This window comes from Pseudopodoces humilis, chromosome 22 (genome assembly GCF_049639895.1).
Source record: "Pseudopodoces humilis isolate 2021_Gansu_Grassland_sample_001 chromosome 22, ASM4963989v1, whole genome shotgun sequence".
NCBI classification, from domain to species: Eukaryota; Metazoa; Chordata; class Aves; order Passeriformes; family Paridae; genus Pseudopodoces; species Pseudopodoces humilis.
In genome coordinates, this window is record NC_142221.1 from 8322065 (window position 1) to 8348290 (window position 26226).

Consider the following 26226-nt stretch of genomic DNA (forward strand, 5'->3'; position numbering starts at 1 on the left):
CAGCTCCCCACCCTGGCACAGTTTTGCTGGACAAGACCTCCAAGGAAATGCAGGAAGGGCTCCTGCAGTTCTGAAAGTAAAATGAGCTAAAAGGCAATATCCCATCAAGGCCCAAGCTGGAGACCTGGGTTAAGCCCCATTATCCCTAGTCAGGAGCTCCTAACCATGCTGGAAGGCAGCACATCTGCTGCTCACACTGAGATGTATCATTTATTTGTTTCTAATTATGCACATTTAGCAGCAAATTACATGAAAGATTAAACACCACATTACGAGTGTGGTCTGATTAATTCTGCACCACGCTTCCAAGTCACTTAGCAATTACCTTCACTCATTTTTGATGCAGATAATTTTATTAAATCTGGTAGTACCAGAAATGAGTTAAGAGCTTTGGATTCCTGTTTTTAGTGTGGTCTCTTCCCGAGGCTGGCAGTCTATATATAATTATTACATAATGCCACGTTGGATGCTTCTCATTTAAACAACAGCTTAAATAGCTGAGAGGCTCTGACATGAGCCAAGGCAAGCTGGGATCTCACAGGGTCCAGCAGATGCCACTTCCTTGGGCTCTGCTCCTGTAAATGTGAATTCTTCATCATGCTTGGGATACCTGTTGGAGACAGAAGTTGCAAAGCCTCCAGGTTTGAGTTTATTCTAAAAATAATTGGTCTGAAGGGTAAGTTCTGCCCTAAACAGCACGGTGGTGGTGTCAGAGCAGCTCTGCTCCAGCCAGGTTGTGCCATTTCCAAAGATCTCCTTTGCCCTTTTCACCACCAATCTTGTCCCCACCTTTGACCTATTTAGGGGGTGACTGTGATTAAAACTCATTAAGATCTGTAGACACTTTTCTCCTTTTATTTAACACATTTGGGGCTTTCTCCAATCCAGGTGATATATTAAAAGAATGCAGACATTCTAGCATGAAGAGCATTGAGTTATGCAGAAAAACTGAGAGCAGAGGAAGCCTTCCTCAGGGGTAAACTGAAGGATCTTTCTAGAGCAGTTAGAAATGTAGAATTAGGAAGTTTAGTTACTTGTACTTTGTTTAGACTTATTAGAAATCAGGGTGAGAACTGACTGGGCTGAAATGGCAGAACTGGGGGATGATATCAGCTCTCCCAAGTCCCAGCTCAGCACCATTCCCACATTCCTGGCTCTCCCCTGAGCTTTTGCTCCTGATGGAATGGCAATAGCAATGCTATGCTCAGATGGGATTTCTTTGCTTTTCTCATCATCAGCCAGGTAATTCCTAAGAAACACAAATCAGCAGAGTCTGTAGGACCCAGAAACTGGAAGGCTGCTCTTTGTTGCTGAGTTCCATATCCTGTTATTCCAGGCACCTCATCACGTAATCTGATTTTCACTTCTGTTTAATTATTGTATGTTTTTAGCAGTCATTTTCTCCCAGCTGTATCTCTGCCTGCTGATTTAATTTTTCATTTAATTAATGAGATTTTCTTCAATATATTCAATATTTCTCTGGTCAAAGGTGTCACTGTTACTGGAATAAGACCACCTCCAATCCCTGAATTTTCCCTCTGCTTTGAAAAAGAGCCAAACTCATTGTTTAGTTTGGAAAGTTCTGTTCTCTCTCGGAGATCCTGAACAAGGATAGACCTGGAGAGATTTTCCATGGCTAAAAGGACAAAACTTCTGAAACAAAAGTAGTTTATAATGGAATAATCATGCTAATTTACCTCAAAATAGTCACTGAACAACAGAAGGTTGAGTCTCTCATGGGTCTCCTTCTATGCTTATCATTCAGAATTTACCAGAGCTCTTTCACTTTTTTATGGATGTTGGCTTCAGAGGGTTATTTCTCCTTCCCCTTTGTGGCACTGTCATGCTGATGGCTTTGAAATATGAGCCTTTGCTAAATTCCAAATTGTACACAAAGCAATTAATTAAAATTCCTTCCAAAACAGCCCTGGCAAGGCCCTGCCACTGCTGCTTTCCAGCCAAGGTAGAATGGGCAGAGGCTACAGTGCATCCAAGTTGTTTTATTTCCAGATTGTGTACAGTAGGATCTGTGAACCAGAAACTCTACAGCTTCCCCAAAACAGGAACATCGTCTAAGAGCCGAAGGTGAAAACGGAACTGAAAAATTCGGGCTTAGTTGAGTGATATTTAATGCAGGACCTCAGGGGCTGCATGGGGCAAAAAGCACTCACGAATTGTTTAAATTGCAGTTCTTTGAAAGAGTCTGAGGTATGAATGTGATCACAGGACCTCTCATAGGATTTAAGATAATCTAAAATTCCTATTGCTTTTATGAGTAATTCCGGCGGCGTGAGCCAGGCCCTTGGAATGGATGATGGATGCATTCTGGGCTTGAGAACTCTGATCTGTGACAGCTCAGGAATCAATCCTGCATGAAGTGCACTCAGGGTGTTCTTGGTTGTGTCTGTCCTCAGTCCCAGAGAGTTCCAGTGCTCTGGAATGTGCAGTACCAGCCCCAGATGGGACCCAGGTGGCATCCAGAGCCCTGAGCTGTGGCTGCTCACCCACTTCAAACACAAACTGCTGGTTTGCCCTGAAATGAGAAGGATTTAAGTCACAAAGGCAGGCACATCCAGAGGAAAATGTTCTTTTATGTGCTTTAAGAGCTCTAAATGCCTTCTGGGAGGTGTTTGAACCACTGTGGTGGCACTCAGTGGTGGCTTGTAGAGGAAAACACCTCAGCAAAAAGGCAGAGGCTCCTGGGGAGCTCAGGGCTCTCAGTGCCAGCCTCTCCATGTCCCAGCTTTCCATATTTAAAGTGGATGAGTGTGCTCTGTTTATCCATTATGATTACAAAAGCTTTTGGAGAAGAGGCTCTTCACCTCCCTGCAGCACATGTGGGTGCCATGAGGCTCCTCTTGAGGGGCTGTGGACATCACTGAGTCCCTTCTGTGACAGAAAAAGTGTGTCTGTGTCACTTGTATCCCTACACTTCAACTCCTCTAATCAAACAACTTTTAAAACTTCCTTCCCAGTTGTTTTCTCTCTGCCCCTTTCTCCATGGAGTTTTTCCAGAAGATGCCTCCTTGCTTTTTCCCTCTTTCTCACACTAATTTCACTCCCACAGACAGACAGATCATTCTGGTTAATGCTTATCTCCCTTTGTAATTTCCAAGAGCTTTAATCTGAAAATCTGGCATAAGTGGGGTAGCAAAGGCTTTTTATTCAGTGCTTGCACGTTTTTCTGTTCATTAAAGGAAGGTCACTGAGCCTGGATCCATAGTTTTGTAGGGGCCTTACAGCTGTGGAATTTCTTATCTAGAAAACTGTAGAGCAATTGCAGGATGTTTATTCTTTATGACCTAGCCATGGAGGTAGAAGTGAAGTTGTTTGACTATAAATAAAAGGTAAGTCCTCAACTTGGAACCTGGATGGATTCCTGCTTACCACTCTGCACTTTATCTGTTAGAACCACTGAGAAAAAGGCAATCAGCTTCCTTCTGTCCCCTCTGAAAGTTATGACCCTTTTTTCACCTCTTTGGGCAGCCAGTTTAAGACTTTGAAGAAAATTCCTGAATTATGAAAATTTCCCTTTGGAGTTTCACACCCTCAGGGCCTGCTCATATCTGCGGGGTCTAATTGGGGTTGGAATAATTGCCACACTTCTTTGCACACGCGTTCTCCAGGAGCCTTGGGGAACACAGTGGATACTCTGAATTACTCTAAATTTGACAGCCTTAAAATTCCCCCCCTTAGAAGGGATACAGTGTAAATAAGAGAGGAAAAAAAATTGCATAAAAAAAGGTGTCTTTGATCATTTCTGCTGAAAAGATTCAGGGCTAATGGTTTAGGACTGCTATGAATTTCTGCTCTCCACTGTGATTTAATGCAGTTTGACCTACACTGAGTATCCCTGCTGATCCCTTCACCCTGTTGGAATTGGGGATGGAAAAAAAATTATTTTCTGCCGTTATGAATGTGTGGAAAGAGCAGTGAAAGATGATGAAGTCAGAGCTGTTCATGTTTTGGCCCAACACATCAGAACTTCCCCCGTCCCTTGCTTTGAGAACATTTCAATTTACCCCAGACTGAATGTTCTTCTGCTGGAGAAGATTCCCAGAGCCTGGGGAGTCCCGTGCCAGAACCACCCCAGCACCCTGGCTTTGAGAGGTCACATCCTTTGAGGCCTTGCCTTGTGAAAATGCCCTCTGGCAGATGGTCTCGATGAGGAACAACTTGTGTTCCTTGCAGAAGGAACTCCCCATGTCTGGAGTCATGGAGGGGGAATGGTCCAGCTCAGATCAGATCCCTGCTGTGGCTCTTCTGCTCCTGGGGCAGTGATAACGTGGTGTCAGTGCTGGGCACTCCAGGCTGCAGGGAACACATGGATCACACCTCACTGGAAACTCTGGAAACACCAAATTCCCGCAGTTAACGGATCACAGAAAACTGTTTTGGGGTTAGCAATTTACAAACCTCAAAATGCTCCTTGTTGTGTTCCCTGGAGAGGGCTTTGGCTCTTCTCCAGCCAAGTCTTCCTCCCTGTCAGAATCCAGCCCGCTGCTATTTTACCCAGATTTTAACAAGATGTGCTTGAGTCCAATATGGTGCTGACAATATTTGATCCCCTCCTGCTGTAATGTTGGAAGTATCTCCTTGGACAGGAATTGTTTTCCTATTTTTTCCTTCTCTTTTTTTCCCTGCCACTTTCATGTCTAATTTCCAAGTCATGACATGTAGAGGGTGTCTGAGCAAATCTAATCAGCCTTCTGCCTTCGCTAGGAAGGACAGCTGAGATAGTTTTTAACACCTCCATTCCTTCCTTGCTGCAATCTGTTTTGATTAAAATTGCACAGGGCTCTCATCTGCATATTTATCATTCCACATACCCACAAATCATCTCACAACTCTGCCACTCCTGAATGTTCAGGAGAGACTGGAGTGCCACACCGGGACTTTAAAGTGTGCAGACATTAATTTAGTTCCTCACACCTGCTGCTTTCCAGCAAATACGGCTTTGGGGAAGGGAAATATTCATGCATTACCTTTGCTTAGTATTCCCCAGGAGTCAGGATTCCTGGGGGGTTTTTCAAGATTGATTGAAAATTTCCTATTAAGAAACAAATTTCTAATTAAATGCAAAGGTCCTGAAAAAGTTCTGATCTGGGAGGGGGCAAGAGGAATGGGGGAATGTCTAAACAAAGAAATAACTCTTTTTAATAACATTTTTTCAGCTTTTGACAACCAGACTGTGACGTGCTTTCAGATCTTCAGATGAAAGGGCTGCAGTGGAAATGAAAATTATTCCTTGCCTTTGTGCTTTTGGCAGTCCATCTTACCTCCACCACATATTATTAAGTGTATCACCAGGCAGTGATCAGGTTTTTCAGGAGTGTTTTCTAGAAATAGCCTTTTTTTGTTATTTGGTTAAAATCTAACTTTCAAAGTTAATGTTCATATAAGAAAATTCTTTTATTACCTGAATCTCCTTTTCCCCCAGCTGGTACTGCAGAGATGCTACAATTTGCCTCTCAATTCATAATCTATATTTTTTATTCAGATATTTAAGATGTGTGAGGGGCCACAACACCTTTTCTTCTCATTCATATTGAGGTTGTGCCTGGGGCAGCAGGAGAGCAGGAGACAGCTCTTGCCCAAGGAGGGTGGGAAGGTGCCAGTGACCAGATGGGGAGAACAGGATCTCTAGATTTGTTGTCCTGCATGACAAGCAGAACATTTTGCAGACCATCCACATCATCCTGTCCACGATTTTTGTAGTCAGGGAGGCAGGAAGACCTGAGGGCACAGCTCATTAGGATGAGAGCTGTTCCCTATTAGACAAAAAAATATTTGTAACAATAGACACATTCTGGGTCATACAAACCTCTCAAAGTACCTGAGAGATGTCAGACGTCACCCAGCTCTTCTAACAGACCACAAGGCCAAATTCATGATGAGAAGGGTCATTTTTTTGCCAACCTTTGCTGCAAGACTTTTAGTTGCCCCTAAATAATCCAGCAGCTGATGTCTGCAAAGGAAATATCAGGAGGCTTTCTCCAAGAGGCAGGTTTAAAATACAATCCACACAAGCTGTTCTGAAGGGAAGATGAGAGAAAATGAAGGGACAACAGTGCCTGGCAGTCGCTGTGGCTTCATTTCTCTCCTTCTCCCGGGTGGTCGATTGTGGTCAGAGCTGTTGTTTGGATGTGTTTGAGGAATTGGGGTTGGAGGGAAGGATGTCCTCTTTGTTCTCCCAGCCAAGACCATGGCTAATGTATAAACAACTGGAGGAAGGTGTCTGGTTTTGTAGATGTCAGATCCAGGAGTGGAGCTCAGCTAACCATGCTGGGCCCTTGGCAGATGGGATGTGAAACACCTGATGGGGATGGATTAGCTCAGACATCACACGAGGTGTCAAAGCACAGGGGTCACAGTGCAGGCGTGGAATGCTGCTCCGAGACCACCATGATGTTTCTCCAGAAACTTCAAAAGGATGTCAGCCAAGACACATTAATTCTTCCAGTATCATCTATGAGCTGGGTTTGGCTGCCTCTAATGCAGCAAGTGTCCACTCAGAGTCCTGGTGTTCATGTGGCTTTCATCAGTAGTGAAGGTGACAGTGACAGCAGCTCTTGCCAGAGCAGGTTTCTCATTTTCCCAGGCACATTAAAGAAATCACAGTTTGTATCATGGTTAAGTGGTTTGTCAGCTCACACTGGTCAGCAGAAAAAGTGCAATTTCTTTGGTTTGGGCAAGGCCAGTATTCCTGTAGGTTGGTATTTACAGAAGCCATCAGCTTTCACTAAAATTCAGTGAGAATGAGTTGCAGAGCTGCCTCCAGTTTGTTCCATTTTCCACTGGTGATCCATCTGTCAAGCAGCCCGTCCCTTTAATGACTACTTGAGGGTTAGGCACCAGTTTTATGACCTTGTCCTGGGGTAAAAAGTGCATAACGGCATATGGAATTGCATAGGAAGCACTTTGCAAAGCCCAAGTGGGAGTTCTCAAGACTAAAATCCCACTTCAAATACAGTTCCAAACATGTTTCATGAACTGGCAACCCAGTTTAGGGGTTGAGTGAGAAATGAGACCTGGACCATGTCTGTCTCTGTTATTCTTTATTAACAACCTTGAAATCTCTTCTGGTGCAGGCAGGGCTTGCAGAAATATTTGAGCAAATGGGGTAAGTGTTAGAAATGCCTTAAAGCTGAATGGTTTTCTGTAACAAGGAAAAAGCCTTCCTTGCTGCTTGTTTACTTCTGATTTATTCCCCAGTAAAAAAGGGTGAAGTTTGTCCTTTGTGAGCTCAAGGTTCCCTACAAAACTCACTAAACTTCAGTGAAGTGTCTGATGTGTTATTGTCATTCCCTCAAAAAAGCAGCTGCGATAGCATGGGAAAAACAATCCCTCCACTTTGGGGGAATCAGAAAGGTGGAAGAGGCTGGTCTCTCATCTGACAAATAAATTAGCATAAAAACTATGATGTTTAGAGAATAAATTGCTGTTTCCTCCATTAGTGGCATTTCATAGCTTGCAACCACTGAAAGCACAGTCGCTGATCTAACCATTAAACCAAGCTCTTCTGGGAGTGGGAAGGAAAACAAATGCTGAGATGACATTTATGAGGTGTGCTCATTCGGGCAGTCCATTACTGCTTTGGCTCCTCACTCTACGTGCTGAGGGGCTGATCCTGCATGGAAGTCAATGGATGTCTTTCCACTCCCCTGGCTTACTCCATTGAAAAGGAACATGCACAGACTGAGGAGGAAGAGGAAATATTGGAGCTAATTGAAAAGAGTGAGTTTAGGAGGAGCTGTAGAGGCCAGACAGGTGATTGTAACTTTACACGAGTTATTGTGTTATAGCTGAAGAAAGATCAGACAGTGGGAAATGCTGCCTGATGGAAAGAGATATTGGCTGCTAAAAAGGCATTTTTACACATGTGGTTTTATTGCTGTCTCTATGGCTGAAGTCTCTGCTTCTCTTGTATCTCACTACTTTTATACTAAAATATCCCTGTGATACAAGCACTGACACCAGAACCTTCCACCTGCAGAGAGCTCCATTTATCTTCATGCTCTTGATAAATCATCATGCAGTGGAGCTTACTATGCAGCTACAAGCCCTGGAGTTCAGATTCCACAGCAGCATTGGAGTAATTTAAAACACAGAAAAGGGATGGGATGAGCTTGGGGGTGTTGATGCACCTTTTGACAATGTCTCGAGTTTCTTCCATGGTCCAAACTTGAGCAGCCTTCAAGCAGTGGAGGGGTGAAGGAAATACAGAATTTAACATTGGTTAAATCATAACAGATCACATATTTATTTTATCTGCCTCTGTTTTCAGTTGAGCTGGGACTCAGCAGGCATCTTTGCCCCAGTCTTCTACTTGAGGGAGTTAAACTTTCTACAACCCACTGTATTTGCTCTAACCTGGGAACAACAGCAGCTTCCTTCATCTCTGGTGACATTTCCTTCAGAATCACACTGGGATTATGGAAAACCACTGTTATTACACATCAGAGCAAGCTCAACAGCTTGGGTGAAGTGTCCTCTTCTCGGAGGATGCAGCACATGAACAGTTTTGTTGGGTGGTGTGGCTGCTGTTAATCCCTGTTCCTTCTTTTTTTAGGGAACAAACACACCAGGAAAGAAAAGGATCTGGCTCTCCAATTTCTGCAGCAGATTACAAAGGCCAGGCAGACCTAAGACTCTCTCAGCCTTGAAAGGGAACCAGGCACCACAATGGGACTCCCCAGCTGGGTCTTGGCCTGTGCCATCCTCGCTTTGCTGTCCCAGCACGTCACTGGGGGACTCATCAAGAGAATTATCCGGCAGAAGAGGGAGGCTGGGCTGAACGTGACCTTGCCAGAGGATAACCAGCCTGTGGTGTTCAACCATGTCTACAACATTAAGCTGCCCGTTGGCTCCCTCTGCTCCGTGGACCTGGACACGGCCAGTGGCGACGCCGACCTGAAGGCGGAAATTGAGCCCATCAAGAATTACGAGGAGCACACGGTGAATGAGGGGAACCAGATTGTCTTCACTCACAGGATTAACATTCCCCGCCGGGCTTGTGGCTGTGCAGCTGCCCCAGACATTAAGGATCTGCTGAGCAGACTAGAGGAGCTGGAGGGGCTGGTCTCCTCCCTGCGGGAGCAGTGTGCCAGCGGGGCTGGATGCTGTCCTAATTCCCAGGCAGTAGAAGGTAAGGCAGGCTGGGGACGCTCTTGGGGGAAATTCTTGTGCTGGCTGTAGATGTTGTTTAGAGTGATATTCCAATCTGTTTCAAGAATGAGCACAAGTCAACCTGTTAAATTTGAAACGTAATCAAAACTGGGAATGTGTTTGGCCAGCGTGCAAAGTACATTCATTCACAGTGTCACAGCTTTGTGGATCTGTGGGTCAAGAGTCGGCCTGGGACCCTTTGTAGCTGTGGCACTGAGCATGGACAGCCCTTGGGCACAGTGATAATCTGTGTCGGGGTTAAGATTAAAACTCACACAGTCCAAGCTTTTGGCTCCACTTATTGTCCCCTTGAGGAAGCTGCCAATGTAACCATTTTCGCTTCCAAGTTTTCTTTAGTAGAGACCAATAAAAATACAGCAGGACATAAGGCAATAGACAAGCACAAATAGTTATAGAAGAGGAAAAAATGTGTCTGGCTGGTTGATTTTTAAATTGAGGGTAGGGATTTGGTCATACAAGAAAAGAAACACAAGTCTTCTTCAGAGCAATGTGTCCCTCTGAGCTCAGAGCAGTCTCCCAGTTGCTGATACAGCAGATGACACAATGTGCTGCCTGACTTTTTTGTGTTCTGGGGTGAATGGATGAATGATGTTTCATGGTGCATTCCCTAATGAAGCAGTCAGGAAAGCTGTTCAGTCAGTGGAAGAGGATTTTGAGAATGAAGGAGGAATCTAGCATGCTCAATTACCAAGTCATTGGCAAGGGCTCTTCCCTGGAATTAGAGCAAATTAAAGCTTTCCTGGCAAAGTAAATCTAGCTGGAGAAAGAAAGAGAGATTCTCATTTAAAAACTTTGAAATCTGATGTCCTGTAGGGAACTGGAAAATCAGAGCCCTTTTGGGTCATATGTGCCACGCTGGCCTAAGGCATCCTAGCGCCATGGGAGTAATGAGTTTTTGGGATGGTTGGTACAGGTCGCCTGGACACCACACCCTATTGCAGCGGGCATGGCAACTACAGCATCGAGATCTGCGGCTGCATCTGTGAGCCCGGCTGGAAGGGCCCCAACTGCAGCCAAGCCTCGTGTCCCTCCGACTGCAACGACCAGGGCAAGTGCGTGGACGGGCTGTGCGTGTGCTTCGAGGGCTACACAGGCCCGGACTGCAGCCAGGAGCTCTGCGGCCAGGGCTGCGGCCCCCACGGGCGCTGCGTGGGTGGGCAGTGCGTGTGCCACGAGGGCTTTGTGGGTGACGACTGCAGCGTGCCCCTGTGTCCCCACAACTGCCACGGCCGCGGGCGCTGCGTGGACAGCGAGTGCGTGTGCGATGAGGGCTACACCGGCGAGGACTGCAGCGAGCTCATCTGCCCCAACGACTGCTTCGACCGCGGGCGCTGCGTGAACGGCACGTGCTTCTGCGAGGAGGGGTTCACCGGGGAGGACTGCGGGGAGCTCACCTGCCCCAACGACTGCCATGGCAACGGGCGCTGTGAGAATGGGCTGTGCGTGTGCCACGAGGGCTTTGTGGGCGACGACTGCAGTGACAGGAGGTGCCCCAACGACTGCCACCACCGCGGGCGCTGCGTGGGCGGGCAGTGCGTGTGCCACGAGGGGTTCCTGGGCGAGGACTGCGGGGAGCTGCGGTGTCCCAATGACTGCCACAACCGCGGGCGCTGCGAGAACGGGCAGTGCGTGTGCCACGAGGGCTTCATCGGGGAGGACTGCGGGGAGCTGCAGTGTCCCAATGACTGCCACAACCGTGGGCGGTGCGAGAACGGGCAGTGCGTGTGCCACGAGGGCTTCACGGGCGAGGACTGTGCCGAGCTGCGGTGTCCCAATGACTGCCACAACCACGGGCTGTGCGTCAACGGGCAGTGCGTGTGCCACGAGGGCTACACGGGCGAGGACTGTGGGGAGCTGCGTTGCCCCCACGACTGCCACCACCGCGGGCGCTGCGTGGAGGGGCACTGCGAGTGTGACAACGGCTTCACCGGGGACCACTGCGGCGAGCTGGCCTGCCCCAACAACTGCCACGGGCGTGGGCGCTGCGTCGACGGGCGCTGTGTGTGCCACGAGGGATTCGTGGGTGAGGACTGCCGGGAACGCTCCTGCCCCAATGACTGCAACAACGCGGGGCGCTGCGTGGACGGGCGCTGTGTCTGCGAGGATGGCTACATCGGGGATGACTGCTCCGATGGTAGGTGCTTCCCCTTGGGCCGTCCAACGGCCATGGACACTCCGTGAAGCTTTTCCAGAGAGCTGGGCCCTGTTGCTGCTTTTCCAACATAGTCCAAACAGCAGGATCAGAGATGCAACACCAGTAGCTCTTGGCATCCTGAAATATCAGGGCTGAGTAGTGTAGCAGGTTCTGGTGACTTTTGGTGGTCACCAAGACAGCGGGCTTCTGATGGTACTGCATTGCCTTTGTCACCTCCACTACTGCTCCCACCATGATGTCACCGGTGCTGTAGCCAGCACTGGCGGGGAGTTGTCACCATGACACTTCAATTTCTCATAGCACCTCTTGATGCTAGAAAAAAAAAGCTGAAAGAAGCTGTTCTAGCTAAGGAGAAAAGGGAAATGTTCCAGAGTCTTCTTACTACACGTGTGGGCACATATATATACACATATATTTGTATGTATATGGATGTGTGTATATTAGATCTTACAGAAGCTTAAGAGAAAAATTGTGGGATCAGCTGGAGTGGAAACTTAGCTATAAAGTTACACGCTTGGTTCCCCAGGACCACTGACTCTATGGAAATTGATAGAAAATTTTGGCAGCCAGATAATGACAGGCAATACACCATAAATGAAGTAGTTTTCTTTAGTAGATCCCAGGGGAGAAATTGTGAAACTAAATTTTGGTAGAGTAATCAAAGAGTATTTTGGGGTTGAGAACACTATAAATGACAATGAATACCCTTTAAAAGAAATTCCCATCTTTCATCTTCTCCTTCTGGAAAGTGCCTAAGCCCCACTTTGTGATCTTGCACAGGCAGATCTATTGCAAGCATTTACTCAAATAATAATGTTTTATTTTACTTTGGAAAATCTGTGCAAATCCCAGGACTTCTAGCTCTACAATCATGTGCTGCTGGCAGTTGAATTAAACATCTGAATCCCTCAGGACCCAGCTATAGCAGTCTTGTGCTGCAGCCATGAGAGGAGCAGCTGGAATGCAGTCAGCCAGAGGTTGTGTGCAAGTGTGAGAGCAGAATTGGCCCATGGCTTCTGGAAATGTCTGTAGTCTCCATCAGCTGAGCATTTCTTTCCTCAGCAGCTAATTTGTGGGACATGCCTTCCCCATTCCCTGCGTGTGAGATGAGCCTTAGGAACCGCTCCTGGGAAAATGTGAAACTGGGCAAGTCATTATTCCCTGAGCCTTGAGAACTTCTTATAAATTTGGTCTGGCCTTTTTATTTCCCCCCTCCATTCCCAGTGTCTCCTCCAACTGAGCTGACTGTGACCAACGTGACGGATAAAACTGTCAATCTGGAGTGGAAGCACGAGAACCTCGTCAACGAGTACCTCATCACCTACGTCCCCACCAGCAGTGGGGGCTTGGACATGCAGTTCACTGTGCCAGGAAACCACACAGCTGCCACCATCCATGAGCTGGAGCCAGGCGTGGAGTACTTTATCCGTGTCTTTGCAATCCTTAAAAACAAGAAGAGCATCCCAGTCAGCGCCAGGGTAGCCACATGTGAGTATAATATTCCCTGTATTCATCTTTTTGTCTGCTCTGTTTGCATCCCTCTTTTGGGATGTTGCTTATTTTGTATTTTCTATTTTCACTTCGTATGTGTTGACTCGCATCCCTTTTTTGGGGGTATTTATTCTGCATTTTCTATTTTCAGTTCAGACGTATTGATTTACATTCCTTTTTTGGGATATTATTTTGTATTTTCTACTTTCAGTTCAAGTGTTGGCCTGGAAAAAACAGCCTTCTGCACTTCCATTTTCTCCTTTCTTCCAGCACCAGGGACTGTGTTAGAAGCACAGCTCACAAGCTCTTCTGCTCTCAATGTCTCCCAATATAGGGGTCTTTGTGAATTAAGAACTGTGGCCTCTTTATTGAAATGCACATTTCTTTATTATAATGTGCATTTCATTATTATAGAGTTCATTTTAAAAATTCTGGTAATTCTTCCTGGGAAAAAAGTAAAAAAATGTAGCAGCATGTAAAAGAGCAATATGAAATCACTTGAATTTAAACCATTTTAGCTATAATGGAGGTTATATTTGTTTTATGTGTTTTAATATATCTTACCTTTTATCTGCCTGTCTGTCCTTCTGTTGTTCATCTTCCTTTTTGTTTTGTGTACATCACTGTCATATCTAAACATCCCGATATCAAAAGATGCTCTTTGACTTCTGAGCTCACTTCTGGAGAGCTGGGGCAGGATTCAGCTCTCCTGACTTCCCAAGTCAACACCAGGCTTCTTTCGAGAAGGCACCAAAAAAAGAGATTTCGATGGTAAAATTAATTTTATTCTAAGTTGACATATAAACCAGCTCAGGAAAGTCTCTCCAAAACCACAATAACTGGATCTGAGGAGAGTTTAAGCACAAGAGTTTAACCACCTCAGCTGCAGTTCCCCCCTGGCAGATTTTTCTAAAGGTGGAAAGATGTCCCACCCCAGTACCCTATTTATGGGAATTTGCTACTCATGTGACAATATCCCTTTCTTCTGCCACAGATCTGCCTGCTCCAGAAGGTCTGAGATTCAAATCTGTTCGGGAAACATCCGTCCAGGTGGAGTGGGACCCTCTGAACTTTTCTTTTGATGGCTGGGAGCTGGTCTTCCATAATATGGTGAGGAAGCAGTTTCACATATAGAGTGAAAAATCCTGGATTTTAATGTTTGTACTCACTGATTTGTCCCATGTGTTCCAGAAAAAGGATGATAATGGGGACATAACCAGCAGCTTGAAAAGGCCAGAGACATCCTACATGCAGCCAGGTTTGGCACCTGGGCAGCAATACAATGTGTCCATCCATATAGTGAAGAACAACACCAGAGGACCAGGACTGTCCAAAGTCATCACCACAAGTAAGCACAGCCTCTGTTTGGTCTGGTTTCAGTTGGCCACCAAGAAAACTTCTGCTGTTTGGGGTTTTTTAAACACGAGAAATTCAAATTCTACACTGTGAGTTAATGGAGTGAGGTGGGGGGGAAGGAAACAGTGGAGTTGCTAATGAATACATGAGGAAAAAATAATTCCTCTCCATATTTCCTGTTTGAAGCAGAAAGGGAATTAATGTCCAGCTAGAAAGTAGCAGGCAGTATTCACTTTTATTCTTTTTTCAAGGTGTACATCAGCAGGAACTAGAATTCCTTACTAGAATTCGTTTCATCCTGGTGATATTTGCATGAAGGGTGTGTGAAGGTGGGGAAGCTCTTAGGGTTCCTGCTTTTCTTTCTTTTGGCAGCTTCTGGTTTGAAGGAGATTTGATGGATTTGCTTCTGATGGATTGATTCCATTTGGAGTCTAAAACCATAGGATCCAAAGGAAGAGCGTAAATGAGGATACTAATTTTAACTTTGTTCTGAATCACCATTTCAAGGCATAAGAATATGGGGTTTTTTTTCATGGCAAGGTTTATTTTAAAAGCCCCTTTCCCCCTCTCTTTTGCTCGGTAACAGAGCTTGATGCCCCCAGCCAGGTGGAGGCCAAAGACATCACCGACACCACGGCTCTCGTCACCTGGTCCAAACCCTTGGCTGAAGTTGAAGGTGTAGAGCTCACTTATGGCCCCAAGGACATTCCAGGGGACAGGACAACCATTGACCTCTCTGAAGATGAGAACCAATATTTCATTGGCAACCTGAGGCCACACACAGAGTATGAAGTGACGCTCGTCTCTCGTCGAGGGGACATGGAAAGCGACCCTGTGAAGGAAGTTTTTGTCACAGGTGAGGGGCTGGGAAGGTGACACAGGCACCACCCATCCTCCTGTGCTGTTTGTGTCTGTTGGCAGTTGATGACCAACACAAAATCAGCCCAATTTTAGAGGTACATGAAAGTGGAGAATAATTTCCTGAGCCTTTTATGCCTTGTTGTCTCACCAAAATATTTAGAACCCCCCCAAGAATCTGATTTTAAAAATGGGAATTAGGTTATTGTGTCTCTTAACCCTGCTTCAAAAAGCAAATTCCTCTGGGTCATTTGTCTGTCTGATGAGCTAAATATCTTCCATAGTTCATATTCCATCTTATTTCTCTTTGCCTAATTAGCTTAGGAGCAGAGAACTGTTTGGTTTTTTTTCCTTCTTCAGTTCTACAAATATTTCCTGCCATTCTTTTATAAATTTACTGTGCTCCTCAGTGATTCTGGGAATGTTTTTGGCAAGTGTGGGTCCTTTAGCAGGTTATCAAGGCTTGATGCATAAGAGATCTGCAAATTAGATCCCTTTTCATCCTAAAATACAGTTGTTATTTTGGAGCAGGATTTGAGGCTACTGCAGGTGTGAGAACTGAAAGATCATTGAATTTCTATATAATATTCACCTTTTTTTGAGACTTAGAGTTCCTTCCAGCCATGAATGCAAGATGTTACTGAACAGAAATTCTAGAGATGACCAGTTCTTTGCTCTTTTTTCCTTTTGGAAACTGAGGTATTTCTAAAGGAAAACAGTAATTTCATCCAAATATGTTTTTCCAAAAACCTGCTTAGTAATAAAAACTAATTGTTAGGAGTGAAAATGTTATTTTTGTCTCAGGAAACAGAAGTTAAATTTCTTGAACTGAAACTGGTGAGCTCTACTTTTTCATGCTAGAAGAACTCTGGTTTTTGTAGTTAAGACATAACAGGATCATGAGAGGAAATTTTATGGGTCATTTCACCTCCTAAAAAGCACTGTCCCAAGAGACTGCTGCCAGAAGAGAAATCCTCCTAATCATTTATTTATTGCTTGGTTGATTCCAGACCTGGATGCTCCCAGGAACCTGAAGAGGGTGTCCCAGACTGACAACAGCATCACCCTGGAGTGGAAGAACAGCCACGCCAATGTCGACAATTACAGAATTAAGTTTGCCCCCATCTCTGGTGGGGACCACGTGGAGATTGCGGTGCCCAAGGGCAGCCAGGCCACAACCAGAGCTACACTCACAGGTAGGGGAATGGAGAGATATTTTTGTCACCCCAGGGCACAGGACATGGAGATAAAATGTCCCTGTGGTCACTATACCTTAGAGGTACAAACAGATTTTGAGCAATCTCAGACATATTTTTTTGAGACAAGAGGTTACAAATTTGAAATTAGATGTTAGGAAGGAATTGTTCCCTGTGAGGGTGGGCAGGCCCTGGCACAGGGTGCCCAGAGCAGCTGGGGCTGCCCCTGGATCCCTGGAAGTGTTCAAGGCCAGGCTGGATGAGGCTTGGAGCAACCTGGTGTCCCTGCTCATGGCAGGTGATGGAACAAGATGATCTTTAATGTCCCTTTCAACTCAAACTATTCCATGATTGTATGATTTTGAGTAGACCAAGTTGAGTTAAAAGCCATGTGAACTGGATTTCCATGCCTGCAGGTGGATAACCAGCCAGCAGAAGCTATGTAACCATTTCACTTCCACGTGCATCCCTGAATCTCCAACCAGTCAGTTCCCCGAATTCTAAGCAGCTTTGTGGAAGTGTCTTCACATCCCAAGCTCCAAAGGCATTTTCATGTCAGGGTGGGATTCACTGGTGCCAGTCTGCAGCTTGTCAGCTAGAGGGTCAACAGAAATCTCAATTCTCTGCATAGAGGAAAGCAGATCTCTTGCTTTGCATCCATTCAGCCTTCCTTATTCCAACAAATGCCTGCAGGCATATTCCATGGACAGGAACTGATATTTCTCCTCCCCATCTCATAGGTTTGAGGCCTGGAACTGAATATGGCATTGGAGTGACAGCAGTGAGGAACGACAGGGAAAGTGCTCCTGCCACCATCAACGCTGGCACTGGTGAGTGTCCTGATCCCATCTGAGCTCTGGAGGAGGCAACAACTCAGGTGGAACCACTCTTTCATTTCTAAGAGATGCCAGAAGAGATATTTTAGAAAGTTCTTGATTTAATTTTGCTACATTTCCCCTCAAGGAAAAGAAAAAAATTCCCACAAAGATCATGACCTCTGAATCTGACTTCTTTTTGCTGTTCTTAATGTTCTGGGAGTTTTGTCTCCAGGTGAGCTCCTTAATGATAATTATGCTTCCACTGATCACTCTGGCCATCCTCTATCTGTGGAATGGTGGTAGCCAAAATGTTAATGTGACAAAGAGTGGTTGCAGTACTCCTGTCTGACCTGGCAATCTGGAATTTTTCACACCATACCCCCTTTTCCCGGGTGAATTATCTGAAGGCTTTACTTTTGCCTCTCAAGTGTAAGTGGGGGAAATTTGTTCTGGTTTTGTCTGTAAAGGAGATCATCATCATCATCCTCTACCCGTTTCAAAAGATGCCAAAGGTGGGCAGACCCTGAGCTGCTGCTTCAGTGGAGATGTTCCTCTACAGATGCCTGAAAAAACCAGTTCAGAGACACACCAACTTTGCTTTTGTTTGTAGATCTTGATAACCCCAAGGACTTGGAAGTCAGTGAGCCCACTGAGACCACCTTGTCCCTTCACTGGAGAAGGCCGGTGGCCAAGTTCGACCGCTACCGCCTCGTTTACAGCGGAGCCTCGGGGAAGAAGAGCGAGGTGGAGATCCCTGTGGACAGCACCTCCTTCCTGCTGCAGGGGCTGGATCCAGGCACCGAGTACACCATCAGCCTGCTGGCAGAGAAGGGCAGGCACAAAAGCAAACCCACCACTGTCAAGGGTTCCACGGGTGAGTAACAGCTTTTGATGGGCGAGGACTAGCCCAGGGATAACCTCACCTGATTTCCTAAAGCATATCTGGGGAATGTCCTGCAGAGCACACAGCTCTGCCAGCATGGGGGAGTGAAGGGTGGCTCTGTATTTCCCTCCCTGCTGTGTTCACCTCCATATTCCCAATGAGCTCATCCTCTGAGAGGCCTCACAAAGAACTCATCCACTGGTCCTGCATGGATGTAGAACTCATTCTTTGTTTTAGGCGAGGCTGGGTATTATTGTGCATCATGTCTTCTAACATGTTTTGCTTCCTACAGCCAAAAAGTAAGAGGAAGAGCAACCAGAACGTGTTTAACATTGTTTGTTCCTGCCTAATTGATTCTCTTCACTGTAGGCCATCATCCCTTAGCAGGGCCTGTGGGGCTCTGATGTTGTCCTATTTCAGTTTTATCATCCAAAAGTGGGAAAGGCTCCTGCCCCAATCTGGTTCCAGCCACCATTTCCACTGGGTACTGTGACATATTTCTGTTTCTGCCATCTCCATTTGTGCAAACCTCTCCCACTGACCAGTATCAGATGACTTACTGAACAAGGTTTTATCCTTTGTGAAACATTTTGAGCCAAAGTTTGTTGCATAAGGAATTATATCTCAGTACAGAACAAAAATAAGTCCTGAATCTTTAGGTTTCTCAGCCTAAATCCTGTGAGGCAAAGCCTTTACTGCTCTAAGCAAGCAGAGATGGTGAAATCAGAATCAGCTGGGCTATGGTTATTGTCCCTAGCAGATACCAGGGTGTTTATCCTTTTCTCCCCAAAGACCATCTGTGAGGTGAGCACGTGCCAGACGTTGTGGATTTTACAAATTAATAACTACACAGCTTAAACAATCAAAGATGGGTTCATATTCCCTGGCAGTGTTCAGGCCAGCACAACCTCTGAATGCTTTATAGAGACAGCAATCCATCAGAGAGTGACATGGTCTGGAAACCATCAGTCCTGAATGAGTTTTTTGATGCCTAAGCCAGGTCTGTGTCCAGTGCAGGGAAAAATTGGGAAGCCTTGAGGCACATACAGAAAAAAAGAAGCTGTAGGTTTGTGTGGCAGCAGTGAGCAGGCTTCAATTTTCCAGCTTTCTCTGCTGGAAGACTGAGAGGTTTCAAGGAAGTCTGCAGAGATGGTGAAGAGGCAGAAACAATGTGCTGTGGAATTTCACAGCCTGGTCTTTCCAGCACCAGCTCCCAAAGCTTCACAAGGTGGCTTATTTTTCCTAGTTTGCCTTTTATTTTATTTTGTTTTTCTTCATCTGGCCGCTGTATTTGTTTTAGGTCTTTACTCAGAGCACCAGTAAACAAAGAGGGCTCTGCAGTGGGCTCCTGGGAGCAGCAGTTGACATAACCTGGCTCTGTGACCTTTCTCCTGCATGGGAATGGACAAATCCAAACACAGAGCACAGGGAGCAGAAATTCTCTGCAAGCCTGGGCGGTACAAGACAAGTGGTCTCTTCACTTTGCTTTTCCATCTTCCCTCAAGACACTCCTCTTTATCCATGTTTCAGCACTTGGGAGGTCCCAAGTCCTCAAGCTAAAGCCAAACAATCTTGTTTTGCCCTCTCTTGCAGGGGCAAGCTGAAATATTCAGAGCTCATGAACCTCTAGCGAAGGACACATCACAAAATCTTCCACAGCACAGGATGGAAGCCACTGTTGCTTCTGTCTTTTCACAGGGATGAAGTGCAGCTCAAGTGACACAGTCTTTTTTAACTGATCTCTCTGATCCTGCACTCAAGGAATGGCAAAGATTACAGAGTGAAATTTTCTAAATCTTGCTGAAAAGGAAAAACTGAATATTTCACATTTCCATTTGCTTGTCTGTCTCTTGTAGCTCCATGCAGTGTAATCCTAATTACAAATCCTAATCCTAATACAAGCAAGCATTGAGTCCTGACCTAGAGGAGCTCCCTGAAATGAGTTTTTTTGCTCCAGAGGCTTCAGGAATGCAGAATTCCATGAGGGACTTTGTGGTCCTGAGTGGAACAGACCACACAGCTTTAGTGTCTTGTGGTGTGTGAATACAGGAACCTGCAGCAGTTTTGTGCTGGAGAACATGGAAGTGTCACAGCAGAGCCCTTCCTGCCCAGAGAACCCCTGGGAGCTGGGATTGAGCCTCCAAGCCAACACTTCCTATAAGATCAAGGTGTGTGGATTGGCTGGAGAGCAGCTGGAAGCTGTGGCTACAACAGGAAACTCCTTTCTGTTATTAGTGAAGGAATCACGAGGGTCCCACCCAGCACTGCACAAAGGTTTGACTCAGAAATTAAAGAAAATGATCCATTTTACTCCTTGGAGGGACCTTGCCTTGAGCATGTCCCAGCAGATCTCAGCTCATCTGTAGGGTGAGCACGTAGCCCAGCTCTGAGCAGCTCAGAACTCAGACTGCAGCTTTGTTCTCTCCTGCTTGGCTTCTGGAAGCCTGCCTGCAGAGCACAATGTGGGGCCTGGAGCAGGATGGATGGCAATGCATCAGGCATGAGAGGCCTGGGGAGATAAATGAGCCAGCACTAGAGAAACCCAGAGCCAAGCTCAAATTCCTCTGCTGAAGGACCCAGATTGTGCAGCAACTGTTGATGAATCTTGGATGTGATGCTGTCTTGCCTCTGGAAGTGAGTTTGTACAGCAGAGCATGGCTTGGAGAAGTGACTTTTCCATTCTGCTGAATGTTTCTCAGAAGATTTATGCTGTTTACCAAAGGCCCTTGTCCCTGTTGTGCGTCAGTCCCTCTTCCTCTCCTGGCTGCTCCGAGGCTCAGATTGCGCCACCCTTTTTTATACAAACTCAAAGGAACATTAGCAAGAGTGATTAGGTGAGCCAGTTCCATGGGAAAGTGCAGTGCTGACCACTGGGAAACTCAATTTGCCAGGGAAGATTGTCCATTGGTTCAGCTGAACCCTCCTTGGAGAGCACCTGGCACCTGAGCTCAGGATGGGGATTAGTGGTAGCTACTCCAGTATTTCTGGCTTGTGACGTGCTGCAGTGGTTTCTTCATGAAATTCAGAGGTGCACAGGCACTGCAAGCACAGTTTAACCAGATTGAGAAAGGGGAAAAGTGGTTTAGCCAAAGGGGACTAAAAAGAAAACCTTGCTGGGTCATCATGTCTCACATGAGAGATTGGGAAAGTGACTGAGAGCCCCTCTTGGGGAATAATATAAAATCCCAGATTCAGAAGCAAGAAGTAATACAGAATACTCTATCCCAAGAAGTCAGGGAAATGTCCTGGCAGCACATGAGCATCCTTTTTAGTAAAATCACCAGAGAAACATTCCAGTGGAATTCCTCAAAAGGCCAACACCACACCACAGACACATTCAGGCCAGGCCCAGCCTGTACCAAGAGATATGGATCTATTTCCTAAGCTGACAGTAAGAAGTATCCCAGCCTGGGAAGGAGTGTATGTTTATTATTCATCCAGTTTCCCTTTTACACATCTTTAATCTCTGTTCATTCATCTCAGCACTGTGAATCATTCTCTGGCTGTCACCCACCCACCTGAAGCTCCCAGAGCTCTCTTTTTTCCCTGCCCATCTATTCCCCTTGTTGTTAAATCAAGTGTTTGAGTTCCACTGCTCTTGTTACTCTACAGTTTGATTGTTTTCCAGATTTTCCATTAGCTATTACAGCATTCTGCCTGCTAAACAAAGAACACTGATACTATCTGTGGTATCAGAGTATTTTCCATGTATTCATATAATTTTCATTTTGTGTCTCCTGTTTGCTTGTACACAAAGCCACAAATTCCCCTGAAACACATGAATTTATTGTGGGATATATGTGTGTTAATATCTGTGGTAGAAACCACTCTTTCTCACCCACAAATTATTTCTGGAGTAATTAACTCCAAGGTAATATTCAGAATTACATTCCCTATGTTCCATGTCTGTACATGGCAACCTCCATGTAGCTTCCAAAGATGGAACATTAAAATAAATCCACTTGTGAATGCAGTAGGATTCTGGATTCAGATTTCACACAGGTGGTTGGTCCCTCAGGTTTTTTATAATGTACTTGAACTGCTGATGCATTTTCCATCCAGATTGGAGTAACCAAATCCTTGTGTGGCAATATAATATAATATAATATAATATAATATAATATAATATAATATAATATAATATAATATAATACAATACAATATAATGTAATGTAATGTCATGTCATGTCCTGTCATGTCATGTAATATAATGTAATATAATATAATATAATATAATATAATACACTATAATATCATATCATATCATATCATACAAATATATAAAAATATAAAAATATAAAAATATAAATATAAATATAAATATAAATATAAATATAAATATAAATATAAATATAAATATAAATATAAATATAAATATAAATATAAATATAAATATAAATATAAATATAAATATAAATATAAATATAAATATAAATAAATATAAATTGCTCTTTGCCTTACAGGCTTCTCTCCCTCCTGGAGGTGAGCAGAAAACCATGTTTTCACACCTGTATTTGGCCTAAGAGTGTATTTACAAGATAACATTTCTGCATCTATTTAAAACCATTTCTAATTGATTTTGCTCCTCTGCAAATGTATTTCTTTGTGATGTAAGTGTGAATTTGGAGACATGTAATGAATCCCGAGTACATATTTGTGCCGAGCTGATGGATGGTGCTCCATGACTTGCTCTCTCTTATTGAATGCAAGTGGAACATGAAAGCAAGGAAGTCACCGAGGTGTGAAATGATGCGGGTTCCCACTAATGAGGAGATAATTCCGCATGTCAGAGAAATCCCTGCCTGGGGCCTTGTGCCTGGGATCACAAACACGTTCCCTGTGATCTCCGAAGCTCTCAGATTTCCACAATCTGACTGTTCTGCCGGATAGATCCATAGATCATCCAGCATGTTGAAAGCCTGGCCTTTCCCCTTTCCATTCCTTGGGATCTTCTATAAGAAATGGTTTTTAAGTTCTTTCTCTCGCGTTTTTAGGCAAGAATGTGTGTCCCCTCCACTTTTCTCTTCATGTATCGCAATGGATAACCCCTCCAAGCCTGTTTTTGGTAGGATTTCTCAGCCTGGCTTTGGATGTGTTTGTGATTTTTGGCACGAATTCCCCTCATGGTTTGTACTAAGAGCATTCACTGATGGGTGTAGGAAAGACAAAAGGCGAGTTTGGATGCTTAGGGTTCCAATGTGATGTAAATGAGCGAAGTTCTGTAATCAAAGAGAACTGATTTCCAGCAGCTGAGGATGTGCCAGGAATGCTGGAAGGGTTCCATCTCATCCCTGTGTCTGCTGCTCTGGACCTGCTGTTCGGTGGCTCTGTGGGAACCAGGCTGCGCTGCTGATGCTCCCTTTGCTCCAGGCCTGGATTAAGACTCCAAAAAACCAGGAGAGCTCCTCTGTTTTCTTTGTTTTCAGAGCTCCTAAGGCACAGCACACAGAGTGTGTTGGAGAAGGTGTTAGCTGTTGTTCTGGGGTTATTATGTGAGCCTCATTAACACAGAACCTCATTAAATAATCCGACATCAGCACCACTCTGCAACCCAAGTAACACATTGCCTCTCTGTTGTTATCCAGAGGAGGAACCCGAGCTGGGAGCATTTTCAGTAGCAGAGACTGGCTGGGATGGTTTCCAGCTCACCTGGACAGCAGCTGAGGGTGCCTATGAGAGCTTTGTCATTCAGGTGCAGGAGTCTGGGCAGCCCGAAGAGAGGAGGAATGTCACAGTGCCGGGGGGCCTGAGCTCTGCCAATGTCACCGGCCTCAAGGCCAACACTCCTTACACCATCACCCTTCAGGGGGTCGCTCGGGGCTACAGGACCAAGCCCCTTTCTCTTGAGACCACCACAGGTACCTTTCCTCCAGCCCTGGCTTCTTTCTGACAGGGATGTGAGCCGGAGCTCTTGTGAGAGCTGGGCAAATCCTGCTCGCTGCCTCAGCCTTGCATGGAGAGCTCATTAAAGCTTGGCTGGACATCTCTGGCACAGAATTCCCTCATGGTCAGGCTTTCCAGCCAGAGCTTCAGTGCCCTGGTGCAGCCCTTCCCTGCCTGCTTGTCCCCACCCCACCTCACAGCAGCTTTTTATTGTTCTCTCTCCTCACTTACGTGGCTGACACTAACAGCAAAACCCCAGCTGGATGTTGTAGCTGCTTGGGAAAGGCCAGGTTGCCTGGTAAAATTATAAAAATATGTCCTAATCAAAACCTGAGAGTGTGTTCAGTTTTTACCCATCAGAAGCTGCCTTCAGTAGCTTCTGTGTGGATTTCTCAGTGTGGTAAAGTTGTGTGTACCTACTCATGGCAAGGACAAACACATCCTGTATGTCCTCATATAGGAAATACACAAATTCAAGGACACAAATTAATTCCTAACAAGACTAATAAAATATGTTAAACCATCTAAGGTGATGGGACAGTCTGATTGGCCTGAAAAAGACATAATTCAAAAGATCAAATCCAGCAGAACTACCCTGGCATAAAACTGGCCTGGGAGGAGGCAGGTGAGCTCTGCTATCAGGAGCTTGCATGAAACTCATCAAGGGCCCCAAAATCATTTTCTGGCTGATCATCTAAAGGCAACAGTTTGAAATAAGAGCTTATCACAGGCTTTGACCATGAGAGATAAATGTATATTTACATCTCTGCTGTGTGGCTGTCTGATCCTCCCAGGTGCTATGATAACTGTGTGAATTAATTGGCACTAAAGGGGCACCAGTGGCCTTTCCTTCAGATAATTTCTCATAGATGATTTCTGCTGCCTCTGGGCTCCCCTACAGCCCTTTGCAGCCTCCTGTCTCTGTGAGACAGCCAGAGCTGGCTCATGCCAGGTTCCCCCAGCACAGAAAGGGCTGCAAGCACCTGTGAGAACTGAGCAGAATGAAACAAGAAGTGCAGCAGAGCTTGCTTGTTTCTGTAGTGCTTGAAGCAGCCTGGCCTGGGCAGGAATGTGTCTGTGCTGAGCTTTGAGAGTCCTCACCAGGAGCTGGGAGCAGATGCCCGTGGAGAACAGAGCAATGTGCTGGACAAAGAGACAAAGCAGGAAACACATCACGGGTGTCCTGCCGAAATATGCAGTGTGCTCCCTTCCTTTACCCTCATGAAAACAGAAAATGCCCTGCTGAGGTTTTCCCTTCCCTTTCTGGGTCAAGCTCAGCACCCAGCTTTTCAAAGTCTTCCCTTCTGGGGACTTCCAATTGTTAGAAATATCTGAACCTTCCTGTAACGCTGTGGGGATGTCTGCAGAGAGGAAGAAACCCCAAGGCATCTCTGCCTGCTTTGCATTTTGGCTGCAGCTCCAAAATTACAAGCCAGCTTTCACAGACTTAAGCTGAAAGGGAAAGCAGAAGAGTAAACAAAACACAAGATTTTCCTTGGGATAAAGCGACAGCTTTGGTTTTAGCTTCTCCTAAAACTGGAAACCATCTCTTCCAAATGCCCCAGGGGCATTCAAGAAAGTCCTTTTGCATCTGCTTTCATGCTCAGACCTCAAAGACATGGCTGCTCCTGCAGGGAGAGGGAAATAACCATAGTTTTAAATGTTATTTTAATTTTTTTTCTTAACATTTTTCGTTTCTCTAACATTTTGCCACGCTTTCATTTGATTTCCTCCCCTCAGTACCTCTCTGCTCGTAGCAAGCTTTTACTCACACCCCCTTCCCCAGCTCGGAGTGCTGCCAGCATGGCAGAGAGGAGCCTTTGAGAGCAGGAGGAGGTCGGGGGGCCCTTCTGACCGCTGTTGTTTCCCTCCCCAGGAGAGCAGCCCGGCGTTGCTGAGCTAATGGTCTCCGACATTACCCCCGAAAGCTTCAACCTCTCCTGGACAGCCTCCAACGGGGACTTTGACGTCTTTACCATTGAAATTATTGATTCTAACAGGTTGCTGGAGCCCATGGAGTTCAACCTCTCAGGCAACTCAAGGACTGCTCATATCTCAGGGCTTTCTCCCAGCACTGATTTCATTGTCTACCTCTCCGGGATCTCTCGCGGGTTCCACACACAGGCAATCAGTGCTGCAGCTACCACAGGTACACAAAACCTACCTCAGCGCTAACTCTGCTTTTTTGAACTCTTCCTTACAGGTTGTGCCCCTCCCCTGCCCTCAGCCACCCCACCAGCCCACCCATTTCCCAATCCTCTGCGCCTTCGGAGGAAGACCAGCCGAGGACACTGTGAGCTGTGAATGTTGAGCCACCATCCCACCCAGCAAAGTCAGGCAATCACATCGTGTTGGGACCTCATTCACACAATGAGTTCAAACATTAGGGCTGGGGCA

The 26226-nt window shown here is 45.7% G+C and overlaps 1 protein-coding gene across 3 annotated transcripts in view; it reads left to right on the plus strand.

Annotated features, from left to right (window-relative positions):
• Positions 1-26226, plus strand: part of TNC (tenascin C) — a 63444-nt gene that overhangs the window by 13886 nt on the left and 23332 nt on the right. For 2 of the 3 annotated variants that reach the window (XM_088065775.1, XM_088065776.1), the window contains exons 2-10: positions 8573-9148; positions 10103-11323; positions 12569-12832; positions 13830-13945; positions 14027-14183; positions 14778-15047; positions 16060-16245; positions 16986-17075; positions 17674-17937. In XM_088065775.1, the coding sequence (XP_087921901.1) occupies positions 8686-9148; positions 10103-11323; positions 12569-12832; positions 13830-13945; positions 14027-14183; positions 14778-15047; positions 16060-16245; positions 16986-17075; positions 17674-17937 (3031 nt within the window). In that variant the 5' untranslated portion in view covers positions 8573-8685. Of the gene's footprint in view, positions 1-8572; positions 9149-10102; positions 11324-12568; positions 12833-13829; positions 13946-14026; positions 14184-14777; positions 15048-16059; positions 16246-16985; positions 17076-17673; positions 17938-23531; positions 23805-25705; positions 25979-26226 lie in introns of all 3 variants that reach the window. The other variant, XM_005527193.3, reaches the window with a different exon arrangement.